This window comes from Balaenoptera physalus (assembly GCF_965194825.1).
Source record: "Balaenoptera physalus genome assembly, chromosome: 5".
NCBI classification, from domain to species: domain Eukaryota; kingdom Metazoa; phylum Chordata; class Mammalia; order Artiodactyla; family Balaenopteridae; genus Balaenoptera; species Balaenoptera physalus.
Window position 1 is genome coordinate 109,430,133 of NC_138884.1, and position 13,224 is coordinate 109,443,356.

The 13,224-nt window shown below is 35.7% G+C and overlaps 1 protein-coding gene across 6 annotated transcripts in view; it reads left to right on the top strand.

The window, feature by feature from the left end:
- The window catches only part of BOD1L1 (biorientation of chromosomes in cell division 1 like 1), a 54,881-nt gene that overhangs the window by 10,219 nt on the left and 31,438 nt on the right, over window positions 1-13,224 (top strand). For all 6 annotated transcript variants that reach the window (XM_082461964.1, XM_082461959.1, XM_082461960.1 and 3 more), the window contains exons 4-9: window positions 474-1,088; window positions 1,679-1,828; window positions 9,483-9,649; window positions 10,796-10,907; window positions 11,568-11,706; window positions 12,710-12,782. In XM_082461964.1, coding sequence (XP_082318090.1) covers window positions 474-1,088; window positions 1,679-1,828; window positions 9,483-9,649; window positions 10,796-10,907; window positions 11,568-11,706; window positions 12,710-12,782 — 1,256 coding nt within the window. The remainder of the gene's footprint in view (window positions 1-473; window positions 1,089-1,678; window positions 1,829-9,482; window positions 9,650-10,795; window positions 10,908-11,567; window positions 11,707-12,709; window positions 12,783-13,224) is intronic.

A 13,224-nucleotide genomic window follows, 5' to 3' on the forward strand; every position in this document is an offset into this window, starting at 1 on the left:
AGTTCCATTGCTTTCCTTCTTGAACTGAGTATCAAGTTAGGGGTATTTAGTTCTTTAAAACATTTATCTATTTGGCTACTCTAGTGAAATTATATTTATTTTAATTATCACCCAGATTCTTCAACTGGCATAACATTTTTTTTTAATGATAAGCATTTTAGTAATGTAGTGTTTGTGTGTGTGTGTGTGTGTGTGTGTGTTTGTGTGTGTGTTTCAATAGAGGGGATAATTAAAATAATTAGAAAACACATCCTTTTTCTGAGAACTAGACTAGTCTCACATTTGCTGGTGCCTTTCCTAATATACTGTATTACAGAGGTAGAGAATTTAGAATGTGTTAAATACTAGCACCAGTACCTGAAAGTTTAAAGGTGTATGTGTCATATGAAGATGACAGTGGCAAGTGGCCTTGATTCAGCAGAGCGGTTTACCTTCTGCATAAATTTATTCTAAAATATGTCTTTCCCTCGAAGGTGTCCCTGCCCCTGGGCCCAGTGCGAATGTGGCCAGTGATGCCATGTCAATCTTGGAAACCATCACTTCTCTTAACCAAGAAGCTAGTGCTGCCAGGGCTTCGACAGAAATGTCAAATGCAAAGACCAGTGAGAGAATATCCAAAAAACTCCCATCTCAGCCAAGCACTGAGACTACTGTTGAGAAAGAGAGAACTTCAGAGGACACGGCTGATAAAGAAAAATCTACACCTGACTCTGCAGGGGAAGGACAGGAAACAGTCCCTAAGTCTGAAGAATTTAGTGATCTCCCTTGTCCAGTTGAAGAAATTAAAAATCACATAAAAGAAAGTAATAGTTCAGTTCTGCTAAATAAGGATGTTCAACAAGAAAGCAGTGACCAAAAAAATAAATCAACAGACAAAGGTGAAAAGAAGCCAGACAGCAATGAAAAGGGAGAAAGAAAGAAAGAAAAGAAGGAAAAGACTGAAAAGAAATTTGATCACTCAAAAAGGAGTGAAGATGTCCAAAAAGTAAAAGATGAAAAACAAGCAAAGGATAAAGAAGTAGAATGTTCAAAACTTCCTTCAGAAAAAAACAATAATAAAGCTAAAACCAGCGAAGGGACCAAAGAAGGTAAAAACTTGGAAAAATCAACAACAGTTTAAAGAACAAATGAGTGTCCATTGGGGGCACATCAAATTTGCCTTCAAATTTTGATAAAATGTATTTGATACATGTGTTTTAAAAGCCTGAAAACTCATATCCTCTTTGCTAAAAGATGAGCAATAAACATTTGTATATTTCTTTTCTATACTAATGTACCAATTCACAAAGTAAACGAACAGAGAAGTTCTAAACCTTATAATGTAACTCTTGTAATTTATTCATATACATTATTCCAAGCAACTTAATTCATAATCTTTAAAATATTAGATAGTACATACTTTCAGTTCCTTACTTAAAATTTCCTTTGTTTATATTATTCAGACCATGAATTATGAGTTTCATTAATTTTACAGGATAATAGTTTGCCTTTGTATTTTCTGCAAACAACTGTACCTTATTTGATATTAGTTACTAATGGTGAGAGATTATTTCTGAAGTTGAAGTTCTTTGACAGTATTTAAACCAGAAAATTTTAAATGTAATTTAGGAATTGGGTGCTGTGTGTATTCTTATATAACAAGATGATTTATTTTCTATGTTTTATTTTCTTCTTGAAGATTTCTCTGTGATAGATTCTGATGTGGATGGACTTACAGACATCACAGTTAGCTCTGTCCACACCAGTGACCTTTCATCTTTTGAAGAAGACACTGAGGAGGAAGTTGTAATGTCTGATAGCATGGAAGAAGGAGAGATTACATCAGATGGTAAAGCATTTTACTTAATAATGCCTTTGTGAAGCTTCCCATTGAGCAGTATTTGTATATTCAGACGGCTGTATCACGAAAGACAGTGTGGTATAGTGGCAAGAGCACGGGACTTTATAGTTGGAAGATTTGTCCCTGAGTCCCAGCCCCGAGGTTGTCTGTCTGAGCAAGCTAGGTAAGTTACTAAACCTCAGCAAGCCTTGGTTCTCTATCTCTTAACTCCATTCCCTAGGATTATTGTAAAAGATGAGATCTTGTACGAATATGCCATGTGTCAGTGGCACAGTCCACAAGACTGCCCTCATGTTTGACACCAATTGCAAATTCGGAGTCCCCAAGACCACCTTTAGGTTTGGTAATCACTAGAAGGACTCACAGAGCTCATTGAAAGTTGTTAAACTCATAGTTACGGTTTATTACAGCTAAGGGACACAAATTAAAATCAGCCAAGGGAAGAGGCACATAGGCTATAGAGTCTGGCAAAGTTCAAACACAGAGCTTCCACTTGTCCTTTCTTTTTTTTTTTAAAATTTATTTTATTAAAGTATAGTTGATTTACAATGTTGGGTTAATTTCTACTGCACAGCAAAGTGATTCAGTTATACATACATATACATTCTTTTTCATATTGCTTTCTGTTATGGTTTATCACAGGATTTTTTTTTAACGTTTTATTTTATATTGGAGTATAGTTGATTAACAATGTTGTGTTAGTTTCAGGTGTACAACAAAGTGATTCAGTTATACACGTATCTATTCTTTTCTAAATTCTTTTCCCAATTAGATTCTTACAGAATATTGAACAGAGTTCCCTGTGCTATACAGTAGGTCCTTGTTGGTTATCCATTTTAAATATAGCTGTGTGTACATGGAAATCCCAAACTCCCTAACTATCCCTCCCCCCCATTCTTCCCCCCCTGGTAAGCATAAGTTCGTTCTCTAAGTCTGAAAGTCTGTTTCTGTTTTGTAAATAAGTTCATTTGTATCATTTTTTTTTTTAGATTCTGCATATAAGCGATATCATGCTATATTTCTCTTTCTCTGTCTGACTTACTTCACTCAGTATGACAATCTCTAGGTCCATCCATGTTGCTGCAAATGGCATTATTTCATTCTATTTAATGGCTGAGTAATAATCCATTGTATATATGTACCACATCTTCTTTATCCATTCTTCTGTCAGTGGACATTTAGTTTGCTTCCATGTCTCGGCTATTGTAAACAACGTTGCAATGAACATTGGGGTGAATTTATCCTTCCAGACCATGTTTTTGTACAGGTATATGCCCAGGAGTGGGATTGCAGGATCATATGCCAGCTCTGTTTTTAGTTTCTTAGGGAACCTCCATACTGTTCTCCATAGTGGCTGCATCAGTTTATATTCCCACCAACAGTGTAGGAGGGTTCCCTTCTCTCCACACCCTCTCCAGCATTTATTGTTTGTGGATTTTTTGATGATGGCCTGGTGGTGTGAGGTAATATCTCATTGTAGTTTTGATTTGCATTTCTCTAATAATTAGTGATGTTGAATATCTTTTCATGTGCCTCTTGGCCATCTGTATGTCTTCTTTGGAGAAATATCTATTTAAGTCTTCTGCCCATTTGTCGATTGGGTTGTTTGTTTTGATGATATTAGGCCACATGAGCTGATTATAAATTTTGGAGACAGATCCCTTGTCACTCACATCATTTGAAAATATTTTCTCCCAATCTCTGATTGTCTTTTCATTTTGTTTGTGGTTTCCTTTGCTGTGCAAAAGCTCTTAAATTTAATTAGGTCCCATTTATTTATTTTTGTTTTTATTTCCATTACTCTGGAAGATGGATTGAAAAAGATATTACTGCAATTTATGTCAGAGAGTGTTCTGCCTGTGTTTTCCTCTAAGAGTTTTGCAGTGTATGGTCTCACATTAAGGTCTTTAACCCATTCTGAGTTTATTTTTGTGTATGGTGTTAAAAGACTGTTATAATTTCATTTTTTTACATGTAGCTGTCCAGTTTTCCCAGCACCATTTATTGAAGAGACTGTCCTTCCTCCATTGTGTAGTCTTGCCTCTTTTGTTGTAGATTAATTGACCACAGGTGCATGGGTTTATCTCGGGGCTTTCTATCCTGTTCCATTGATCTATAGTTCTATTTTTGTGTCAGTACCATACTGTTCTGATGACTAGAGCTTTGTAATATAGTTTGAAGTCAGGGTGCCTGATTCTTCCAGCTCCGATTTTCTTTCTCAAGATTGCTTTGGCATTTCGGGGTCTCTTTTGTCTCCATACATATTTTAAGAGTGTTTGTTTTAGTTCTGTGAAAAATGCTATTGGTAATTTGATAGGGATTGCGTTGAATCTGTAGATTGCCTTGAGTAGTATAGTCATTTTGACAATATTGATTCTCCCAATCCAAGAATGTGGTATATCTTTCCATCTGTTTGTGTCATCTTTGATTTCTTTCATCAGCGTCTTATAGTTTTTGGAGTACAGGTCTTTTGTCTCCTTAAGTAGGTTTATTTCTACACATATTATTCTTTTTGATGAGATGTTAAGTGGGATTGTTTCTTGAATTTCTCTTTCTGACCTTTTGTTGTTAGTGTATAGAAATGCAAGAGATTGCTGTGTATTAATTTTGTAACCTGCGACTTTACGAAATTCATTGATGAGCTCTAGTAGTTTTCTGGTAGCGTCTTTAGGATTTTATACATATAGTATCATATCATCTGCAGACAGTCAGTTCAACTTCTTCTTTTCCAATTTGGATTCCTTTTACTTATTTTCTGATTGCCATTGCTAGGACTTCCGAAACTATGTTGAATAAAAGTGGCGAAAGCGGACATCCTTGTCTTGTTCCTGATCTTAGAGGAAATGCTTTTAGCTTTTCACCGCTAAGTATGATGTTAACTGTAGGTTTATGTATATGGCTTTTATTATGTTGAGGTATGTTCCATCTGTGCCCACTTTCTGGAGAGTTTTTTTTATCATAAATGGGTGTTGGATTTTGTCAAAAGCTTCTTCTGCATCTATTAAGATGATCATATGGTTTTCACTCTTCAATTTGTTCTTGTATCACATTGATTGATTTGCGGATATTAAAAAATCCTTGTAACCCTGGGATGAATCCTACTTGATCATGGTGTATGATCCTTTTAATATACTGTTAGATTCAAGATTGCTAGTATTTTGAGGATTTTTACATCTATGTTCATCAGTGATATTGGCCTGTAATTTTCTTTTTTTGTGATATCTTTGTCTGGTTTTGGTATCAGGGTGATGGTGGCCTCATACAATGAGTTTGGGCGTTTTCCTCCATCTGCAATTTTTTGGAACAATTTCAGAAAGACAGGTGTTAACTCTTTTGTAAATGTTTCATAGAATTCACCCGTGAAGCCATTTGGTCTTGGACTTTTGTTTGTTGGGAGTTTCACAGTTTCAATTTGAGTACTTGTGATCAGTCTGTTCATATTTTCTATTTCTTCCTGGTCAGTCTTGGGAGATTGTACCTTTCTAGGAATTTGTCCATTTCTTCCAGATTGTCCGTTTTATTGGCATACAGTTTCTTGAAGTAGTCTCTTAGGATGCTTTGTATTTCTGTGGTGTCTGTTGTAACTTCTTGTTCATTTCTAATTTTATTGATTTGAGTCCTCTTCCTCTTTTTCTTGATGAGTCTGGCTAATGGTTTATCAATTTTGTTTATCTTCTCAAAGAACCAGCTTTCAGTTTCATTGATCTTTGCTATTGTTTTCTTCATCTCTATTTCATTTATTTCTGCTCTGGTCTTTATAATTTCTTTCCTTCTACTGACTTTAGGTTTTTCTTGTTCTTCTTTCTCTAGTTGCTTTAGGTGTAAGGTTAGGTTGTTTATTTGAGATTTTTCTTTTTTCCTGAGGTAATACTGTATTGCTATAAACTTCCCTCTTAGAACTGCTTTTGCTGCATCCCATAGGTTTTGGATCTTTGCTGTCATTTTCATTTGTCTCTAGGTATTTTTTGATCTCCTCTTTGATTTCTTCAGTGATCCATTGGTTGTTTAGTAGCATGTTTTGTAGCCTCCACATGTTTATGTTTTTTTACAGTTTTTCTTTCTTTTAGTTTATTTCTAATATCATAGCATTGTGGTTGGAAAAGATGCTTGATATGATTTCAGTTTTCTTAAATTTACCAAGGCTCTCTTTGGGGCCCAGCATGTGGTCAATCCTGGAGAATGTTCCATGTGCGCATGAGAAGAATGTGAATCCTGCTGATTTTAGATGGAATGCTCTATAAATATCAATTAAGTCCCTCTGGTCTAATGTGTCATTTAAGGTCTGTGTTTCCTTATTAATCTTCTGTCTGGATGATCTGTGCATTGCTGAGAGTGGGGTGTTAAAGTCCCCAGCTATTATTGTGTTACTGTCGATTTCTCCCTTTATGGCTGTTAGTATTTGCCTTATATATTGATGTGCTCCTATGTTAGGTGCATATATATTTATAATTGTTATATCTTCTTCTTGGATTGATCCCTTTATCATTATGTAGTGTCCTTCTTGGCTCTTATAACAGTCTTTATTTTAAAGTCTATTTTGTCTGATATGAGTATTTCTACTCCAGCATTCTTTTGATCTCTATTTGTGTGGAATACCTTTTTCCATCCCCTCACTTTCAGTCTATGTCCCTAGGACTGAAGTGGGTCTGTTATAGACAGCATATATACAGGTCTTGTTTTTGTATTTATTCATCCAGTCTATGTCTTTCGATTGGAGCACTTAATCCATTTACATTTAAGGTAATTATCAATGTGTAAGTTCCTATTGCCATTTTCTTAATTGTTTGGGGTTTGTTTTTGTAGGTCTTTTTTCTTCCCTTCCTCTGTGGTTTGATGACCATTCTTAGTGTTGTGTTCAGGTTACTTTTTCTGTGTGTGTGTGTGTGTGTGTGTGTGTGTGTAGTAGTTTTTGGGTTTACTGTTCCCATGCAGTTTTGATATAGCAGTCTATGTATGTACAAGATTGTTTTAAGTTGCTGGTGTCTTCCCCACCTAGAGAAGTTCCTTTAGCATTTGTTGCAAAGCTGGTCTGGTGGTGCTGAACTCTCTTAGCTTTTGCTTGTCTGTGAAGCTTTTGAATTGTCTGTCAAATCTGAATGAGAACCTTGCTGGGTAGAGTATTCTTAGTTGTAGGTTCTTCCCTTTCATCGCTTTAAATGTATCGTGCCACTCCCTTCTGGCTTGCAGAGTTTCTGCTGAAAAATCAGCTGATAACTTCATGGGGATTCCCTTGTATGTTGTTTGTCATTTTTCCCTTGTTGCTTTTAATATTTTTTCTTTGTCTTTAATTTTGTCAGTTTGATTACTGTGTGTCTCAGCATGCTCCTCCTTGGGTTTATCCTGACTGGGACTCTCTGTGCTTCCTGGACTTGAGTGACTGTTTTCTTTCCCATGTTAGGGAAGTTTTTAGGAATTATCTCCTCAAATATTTTCTCAGGTCCTTTCTCTCTCTCTTCTTCCTCTGGGACCCCTATAATGCGAATGTTGGTGCATTTAATGTTATCCCAGAGGTCTCTTAGAACTGTCTTCATTTCTTTTCATTCTTTTTTCTTTATTTTGTTCCGCAGCAGTGATTTCCACCATTCTGTCTTCAAGGTCACTTATCCGTTCTTCTGCCTCACTTATTCTGCTATTAATTCCTTCTGGTGTCTTTTTCATTTCAGTTATTATATTGTTCATCTCTGTTTGTTTTTTCTTTAGTTCTTTAGGTCTTTATTAAACATTTCTTGCATCTTCTCGATCCTTGCCTCCATTCTTTTTCCAAGATCCTGGATCATCTTCACTATCATTATCCTGAATTCTTTTTCTGGAAGATTGCCTATCTCCACTTTACTTAGTTGTTTTTCTGGGGTTTTATCTTTTTCCTTTACCTGGGACATATATACCTTTACCATTTCATTTCATCTAATTTTCTGTGATTGTGGATTCTGTTCCGCAGGCTGCAGGATTGTACTTCTTCTTGCTTCTGCTGTCTCCCAATTGTCCTTTCCTTGTGGTGGTGTGGACACACTGCCCTTCCTGGCATTGACATCTGACAGTGTATACAGATTATTGCCAAGCAGGGAAACTCACTGGAGTCTTGATGTCTGAAGTTTCTATTGGGACTTCATCATGTACACCTAGTTGACTGCCCATGTGTCTGGCCTCAGCCTCCAGCCCCTCTGGAGGTCAAACTGATACCCCATGACCCAATGCTCCTACCCTAAATCACACTATTAGGCAATTTGGCTTGACCCATGACCCTAGGTAAATAAGAACACTCCTCTCAGGCATGGCATTCCAAAGGCTTAGAGATTACCTCCCAGAATGGAGGAGAAAGACCAGACCTCTCTTTTATTATATAGTTTGTTTTTCAGCCAACACTTATTAAGTACTTAGTGTGTTCCAGACACTGTGCTCAGTTATCACACTATTGTATAGGTGCAGGTGAGGAAACAGAGTTGCCAAGACAGGATGTCTCGTCCAGGGTGATATAACTAGTGAGCACAGCTCCATTTCAAACCTGTGTCTGGGCTTATAATCAATACCTTATGCTGCTCTTTACCACATGATTAAATATTGTTTATGACCTTTTGAAAAGTCAAAAATATTGAATATTATTTGCAATTGCCTGTAGGTAGCATCTTGTAACTTTGTTGCTATCTCTTGGATAGAATACCTAGAGAGAAAACCATAGGGGAGAAAAAGTAGAAGGTTTTAATGCCACAGATGTATTTTTCTGTGTCTCCCATTTTTCATTCTTTTCTTAGTATCCATTAAAAAACTGAACTAGCAGCAATCTCCACTGTTCATAATTATCCTCATGAGGTCATTTGAGTACCGATGTAGGAAGAATGCTCTCATCCTGTTAACACTCCACTTTCTCTAGCCAAATGGAAATTTTAATTCTAGATCCTTTATTGAGTCTTTTCAAGGTTTTTCCTGGACAGAACTAGATTTTCTATGTACGGGATCCAAAAAGTAAGAAAATGGCTCTTTTGAGAGTACTAAGCAGTACTTAGTACCACTTCTTTGCTTCTTGCTGTGCCATGGGGAACTTATCCTCCTTCCTAAGGTAGACAGGGGTTTTAGTATATACTTGGTGTAGGGCCAATTATTGATTCTTCCCTCTTCCATAAAAGAAAGATCACAGGTTGTCATTAACATCTCAAGTTTACTTTAAAGTGTTGCTTCAGGTGAATTTGTTCAATTAAATAGTGGTAAAGCATTCATACCAAGTCTATTTTCATACAAATGAGGATGAACTATTTGTCAAAGAAACATAAATAACTATAAGGCCTAATTTTTCTTTGCCTTTTTGATATGTGGGAAGCTGAAAGAAAGGAAAAAATAAGTCAAGAGGACTTACCTGGTGGTACAGTGGTTAAGACTCCGCATTTCCAGTGCAGGGGGCACAGGTTCAATCACTGGTTGGGGAAGTTCCACATGACATGTGGTGCAGCCAAAATAAATAAATAAATGGATTATAGCCTCCACAAATGTCAATATCTGGATGTTCAGATACTGATATTTCTCCTGTCAGACCTACAAATACACTCGAACTACATTGATACTACTTTTGCCTCTTGATGCTGATTAAGCATAATGTTGTTCTTATTGCTGATTGACAGAAGCACTCATCTTTCTTTTGACTTTCTTCCAGACGAAGAAAAGAACAAGCAGAACAAAACAAAAACTCAAACCAATGATCCCAGTGAAGGAAAAGCAAAAAGTGTACGGCATGCTTATGTTCACAAACCATATCTTTATTCAAAGTATTATAGTGATTCTGATGACGAGCTTACTGTAGAACAACGGCGGCAATCTATAGTAAGTCAGATTTGATCTCTTATTATTTTAACCTATTAAATCAGGTTGGCAAACTTGACTAGTCTGTTTACAAGGTACTGGTGAGCATTTGGAACAGTGACATATAGGTTCTACTTTCAGGAACCTTGTCATTTAACCAGGCGGAATAGACATAAACATATGATGGAGGCGTTTGTATCATGATTAATGTTAGTGAAAAACTGGTAACAACCTAGGTGTTTCATAGTGTCGAAATGTTTGACTCAAATATGGATCCAGCCATAAAGAGAGGTGACATCAGCCATTAACATAATATTAAGAGGGAAGCGCAGTCCATCCACATATTTCCTGCATTTGAAAATACTTCTAAGATGTGCTATTAACAGCTTTTTAGAGAAAAAAAGTGCTACCTTGTTGTATATGTACATCAATTTTAAGATGGCTTACGATTTCAGAAACGTTAAAATATGAAAAATTGTGCATCATAGATTGAGGAAATATTACTACATGAAAAATGACTTGAAGGAAGTGCACCAAAATGTTAATAGTGGCTTATCTCTTGAGGTTAGTTGATAAGGAGTTACGCTTATGCTTAGGATGTTTGGTGCTTTGAGGCTTTGAGTTCTGGGTGGGAAAGAGATGGTGGAGTAACACACAATGACTGGATTTTCCCTGGCTTTAAAATATGACTGCAGAAAGTCCCATGTCTAAAACCTGGGTCCTGAAATCATGACCAGAAAGTCACATTTGTTGTAGGACTAGCCTGTCACTTGAATCTGTATTTCAACTTTCTTTTTTGAGAAAATAAAAAAATTATGGAGACCTACCTCTACACTTGATGCTCATAGATATTTTTAAAGCTATCCTTTTAACTGAAATAGCAGTTTATTAAGCCACCACTTCCCAAAATGATACCTTTAAATTGATGGCATTCTTTAAGAGTAATGAAAAATTTAACTTCTCTCTCTTTTATTCTTCTGGTAGCTTCCAGATTGAAACACATGCACACGCACATACGCACATATGTATATAGTAGTAAATATGCACTTTTGCAGAGCCCTTTAATGTGTAAGAACATCTGAAGGGCAAGTGTACTTTTTTCCCCAAAGTGTTTTTGCTTTTGCCTGATAATCTGTCAGGATAATTATGAATATTTTGTGGTTTTAGGCTAAAGAAAAAGAAGAGAGGCTTTTAAGAAGGCAAATTAATAGAGAGAAACTTGAGGAAAAACGAAAACAGAAAGCAGAAAAGACAAAGTCTTCAAAAGCTAAGAATCAAGGTATGGGAGATGTTAACTTTTAATATTTTAAACTACCTTATATACTCCATTATTTTCTAGCTATTAATATAACTTATGAGATATAATTTTGATTTTATTTTATCATCATATCTCAATAAAACTTCACTTTTTTAAGTTACGTATTTTAAGGTATGGAAGATTTCCTTTTTAATCTGATGTGTTTCATCACTTTCTTAATTATATTTCTGTATCTAAAGTAAACATTCTATCACATACCAGATAATACACCTCACATGTTAGCAATTTATTTTCCAGTGATGGTGGAATGAATTATCACTGGAAAATGTATTGTTAACCTGTGAGTCCTCAAGCCTTGCAGTGATAATAATGGAATTCATCTATACTTTATGTTAACTAAAATGTCAAACATTTATCTGGAATATTTCATTGAACAAAATTGAACTTCCTCTGGACACTGATCTTGTGTGATATAAAATACACAGATGTACATATATGAACATTTGAAATAAAAAATATGACTTCTCCATCTAAAAAATTATTTTTATTCTAACACAGCTTGGAGATATTAAAGCCATTTTGCATTTTTACAGTGATTAGAAAATCTTAATGAAAAATAAATATTACACTGTTTTTAAAACTTTCTTGTGAGATACAGTTTATTGATTGCTTCTTTCCCAGGCAAAAGTAGTGTGGACTTAGAAGAATCATCAACGAAGAGTTTGGAACCCAAAGCACCCCGAAGTAAAGAAGTCCTTAAAGAACGGAAAGTTTTAGAGAAAAAGGTAGCCTTAAGCAAAAAGAGAAAAAAGGATTCCAGGTACATATTTTATCTGGCCACATTCCCACTGTAACATTCTCTCGGCATGCTTTCAGAAGAGAGGCTTTGAAAATGACAGTAAAGAGTGAGACCTTTAATGTGTATGTTATTCCATGTTTATGAAAGACCTTAGGGTTTCCTTTTCAGTATCATAATTCACTGTGTTAATATCTATAATATTTCAAAGTAGTGTATACTAATCTTTTGAGGGGGGCAGACTTTTTTGATAATCTGACGGAAGCTTTGGGCTCTTTGCCCAGAAAAATGCACATGCATAAGCACACAGTTGTCCCTAGAGTTTCAGAGAGTTTATAGACCCTCTGGAAGTACTCAGGAAGTATCCCTGTTCTGGACATTCAGTTACCTCTTACTGACAGTGACTGCTTCCATTCTCCAGTCTTTCCAGGCAGTTCACTTCACCAGAATCTCATACTTCTCCCCATAAACCAGAGGTCCGAGCCAAATTTTTTTTAGCACTGCATTATCATGGTTAATTCTATAAGAATTACAAAGCTGAAGAGATTGAGAGTGGCTGTCTAGGCATGGGCTATAACTTTGCTGTTCCATCGTGATGCAGTTATATAAATTTATCTTAAACTTGAAGATAGCTGAATCAATCATTTGCAGAACTCAGTGGGAGGAGTTAGCTCTCATTTTTCTCATAGACCTCATTCCAGTTGATCTGAATAAATAAAACTACCCTGTTTATTCAAAAGATAAGACTTTCAAAATGAAATTGTAGCCCATATCATATTCATCTTCAAGCAAAATTCAGGAAATTTTGTTTCAAGAATACTTTCCTATAGGGCCAAGAGTGTTCCATGTCACATTTGGGATTGAGTTCTTCACTGTTGACCAAGAATAGGATTTAAATTGAAATGCACAAGTCTCTATGTATAGATTAAGTGTTTATAGTAAAGAAAAGCTAAGGTTTTTTTTTAATCTTCCCGAGAAATTCTGATATTTGATTCAAAGTTCATATTTCACTTTTTCCCCCACCTAGGAACGTTGATGAGAATTCTAAAAAGAAACAGCAACCCGAAGAAGATTCCAAAGAAACCCTCAAAACAAATGAGGTGTGTCTTAATTAATAAAACCCCATTTTAACTGTTCTTTTGTTAGATATACGCCATTCAGTCCTTTGTAGTAAAACTTAGAATACAATCTGTTTTTTTCCAAGTTGAATAAAAATCCATCACATTCAGCATTCTAGCACCCCCATCCTATTATGACCTGAATTCCTCATTTTGGCAAGTTGATTCATATGATCTTTTATCTGGATAATAGCTACTTTTCTACTCCCTTCCCTTCCCCCAACTTCCCCACCTCTTATTTCCTATTTTGGCAATAATAAAATTGCCAGGAATAATAATGAAAAAGAAAAGGGAAAAAAAGCTAAAAATCCCTCCGCAAATAGATTATCTGTTTTATTCTCTTCCATTTCTCATCAACATATGTTCATAATTTTGTAGAGTAGATGTAATCTTGCAAAGTGTTTTTAATGTTCCCTCTTTACTC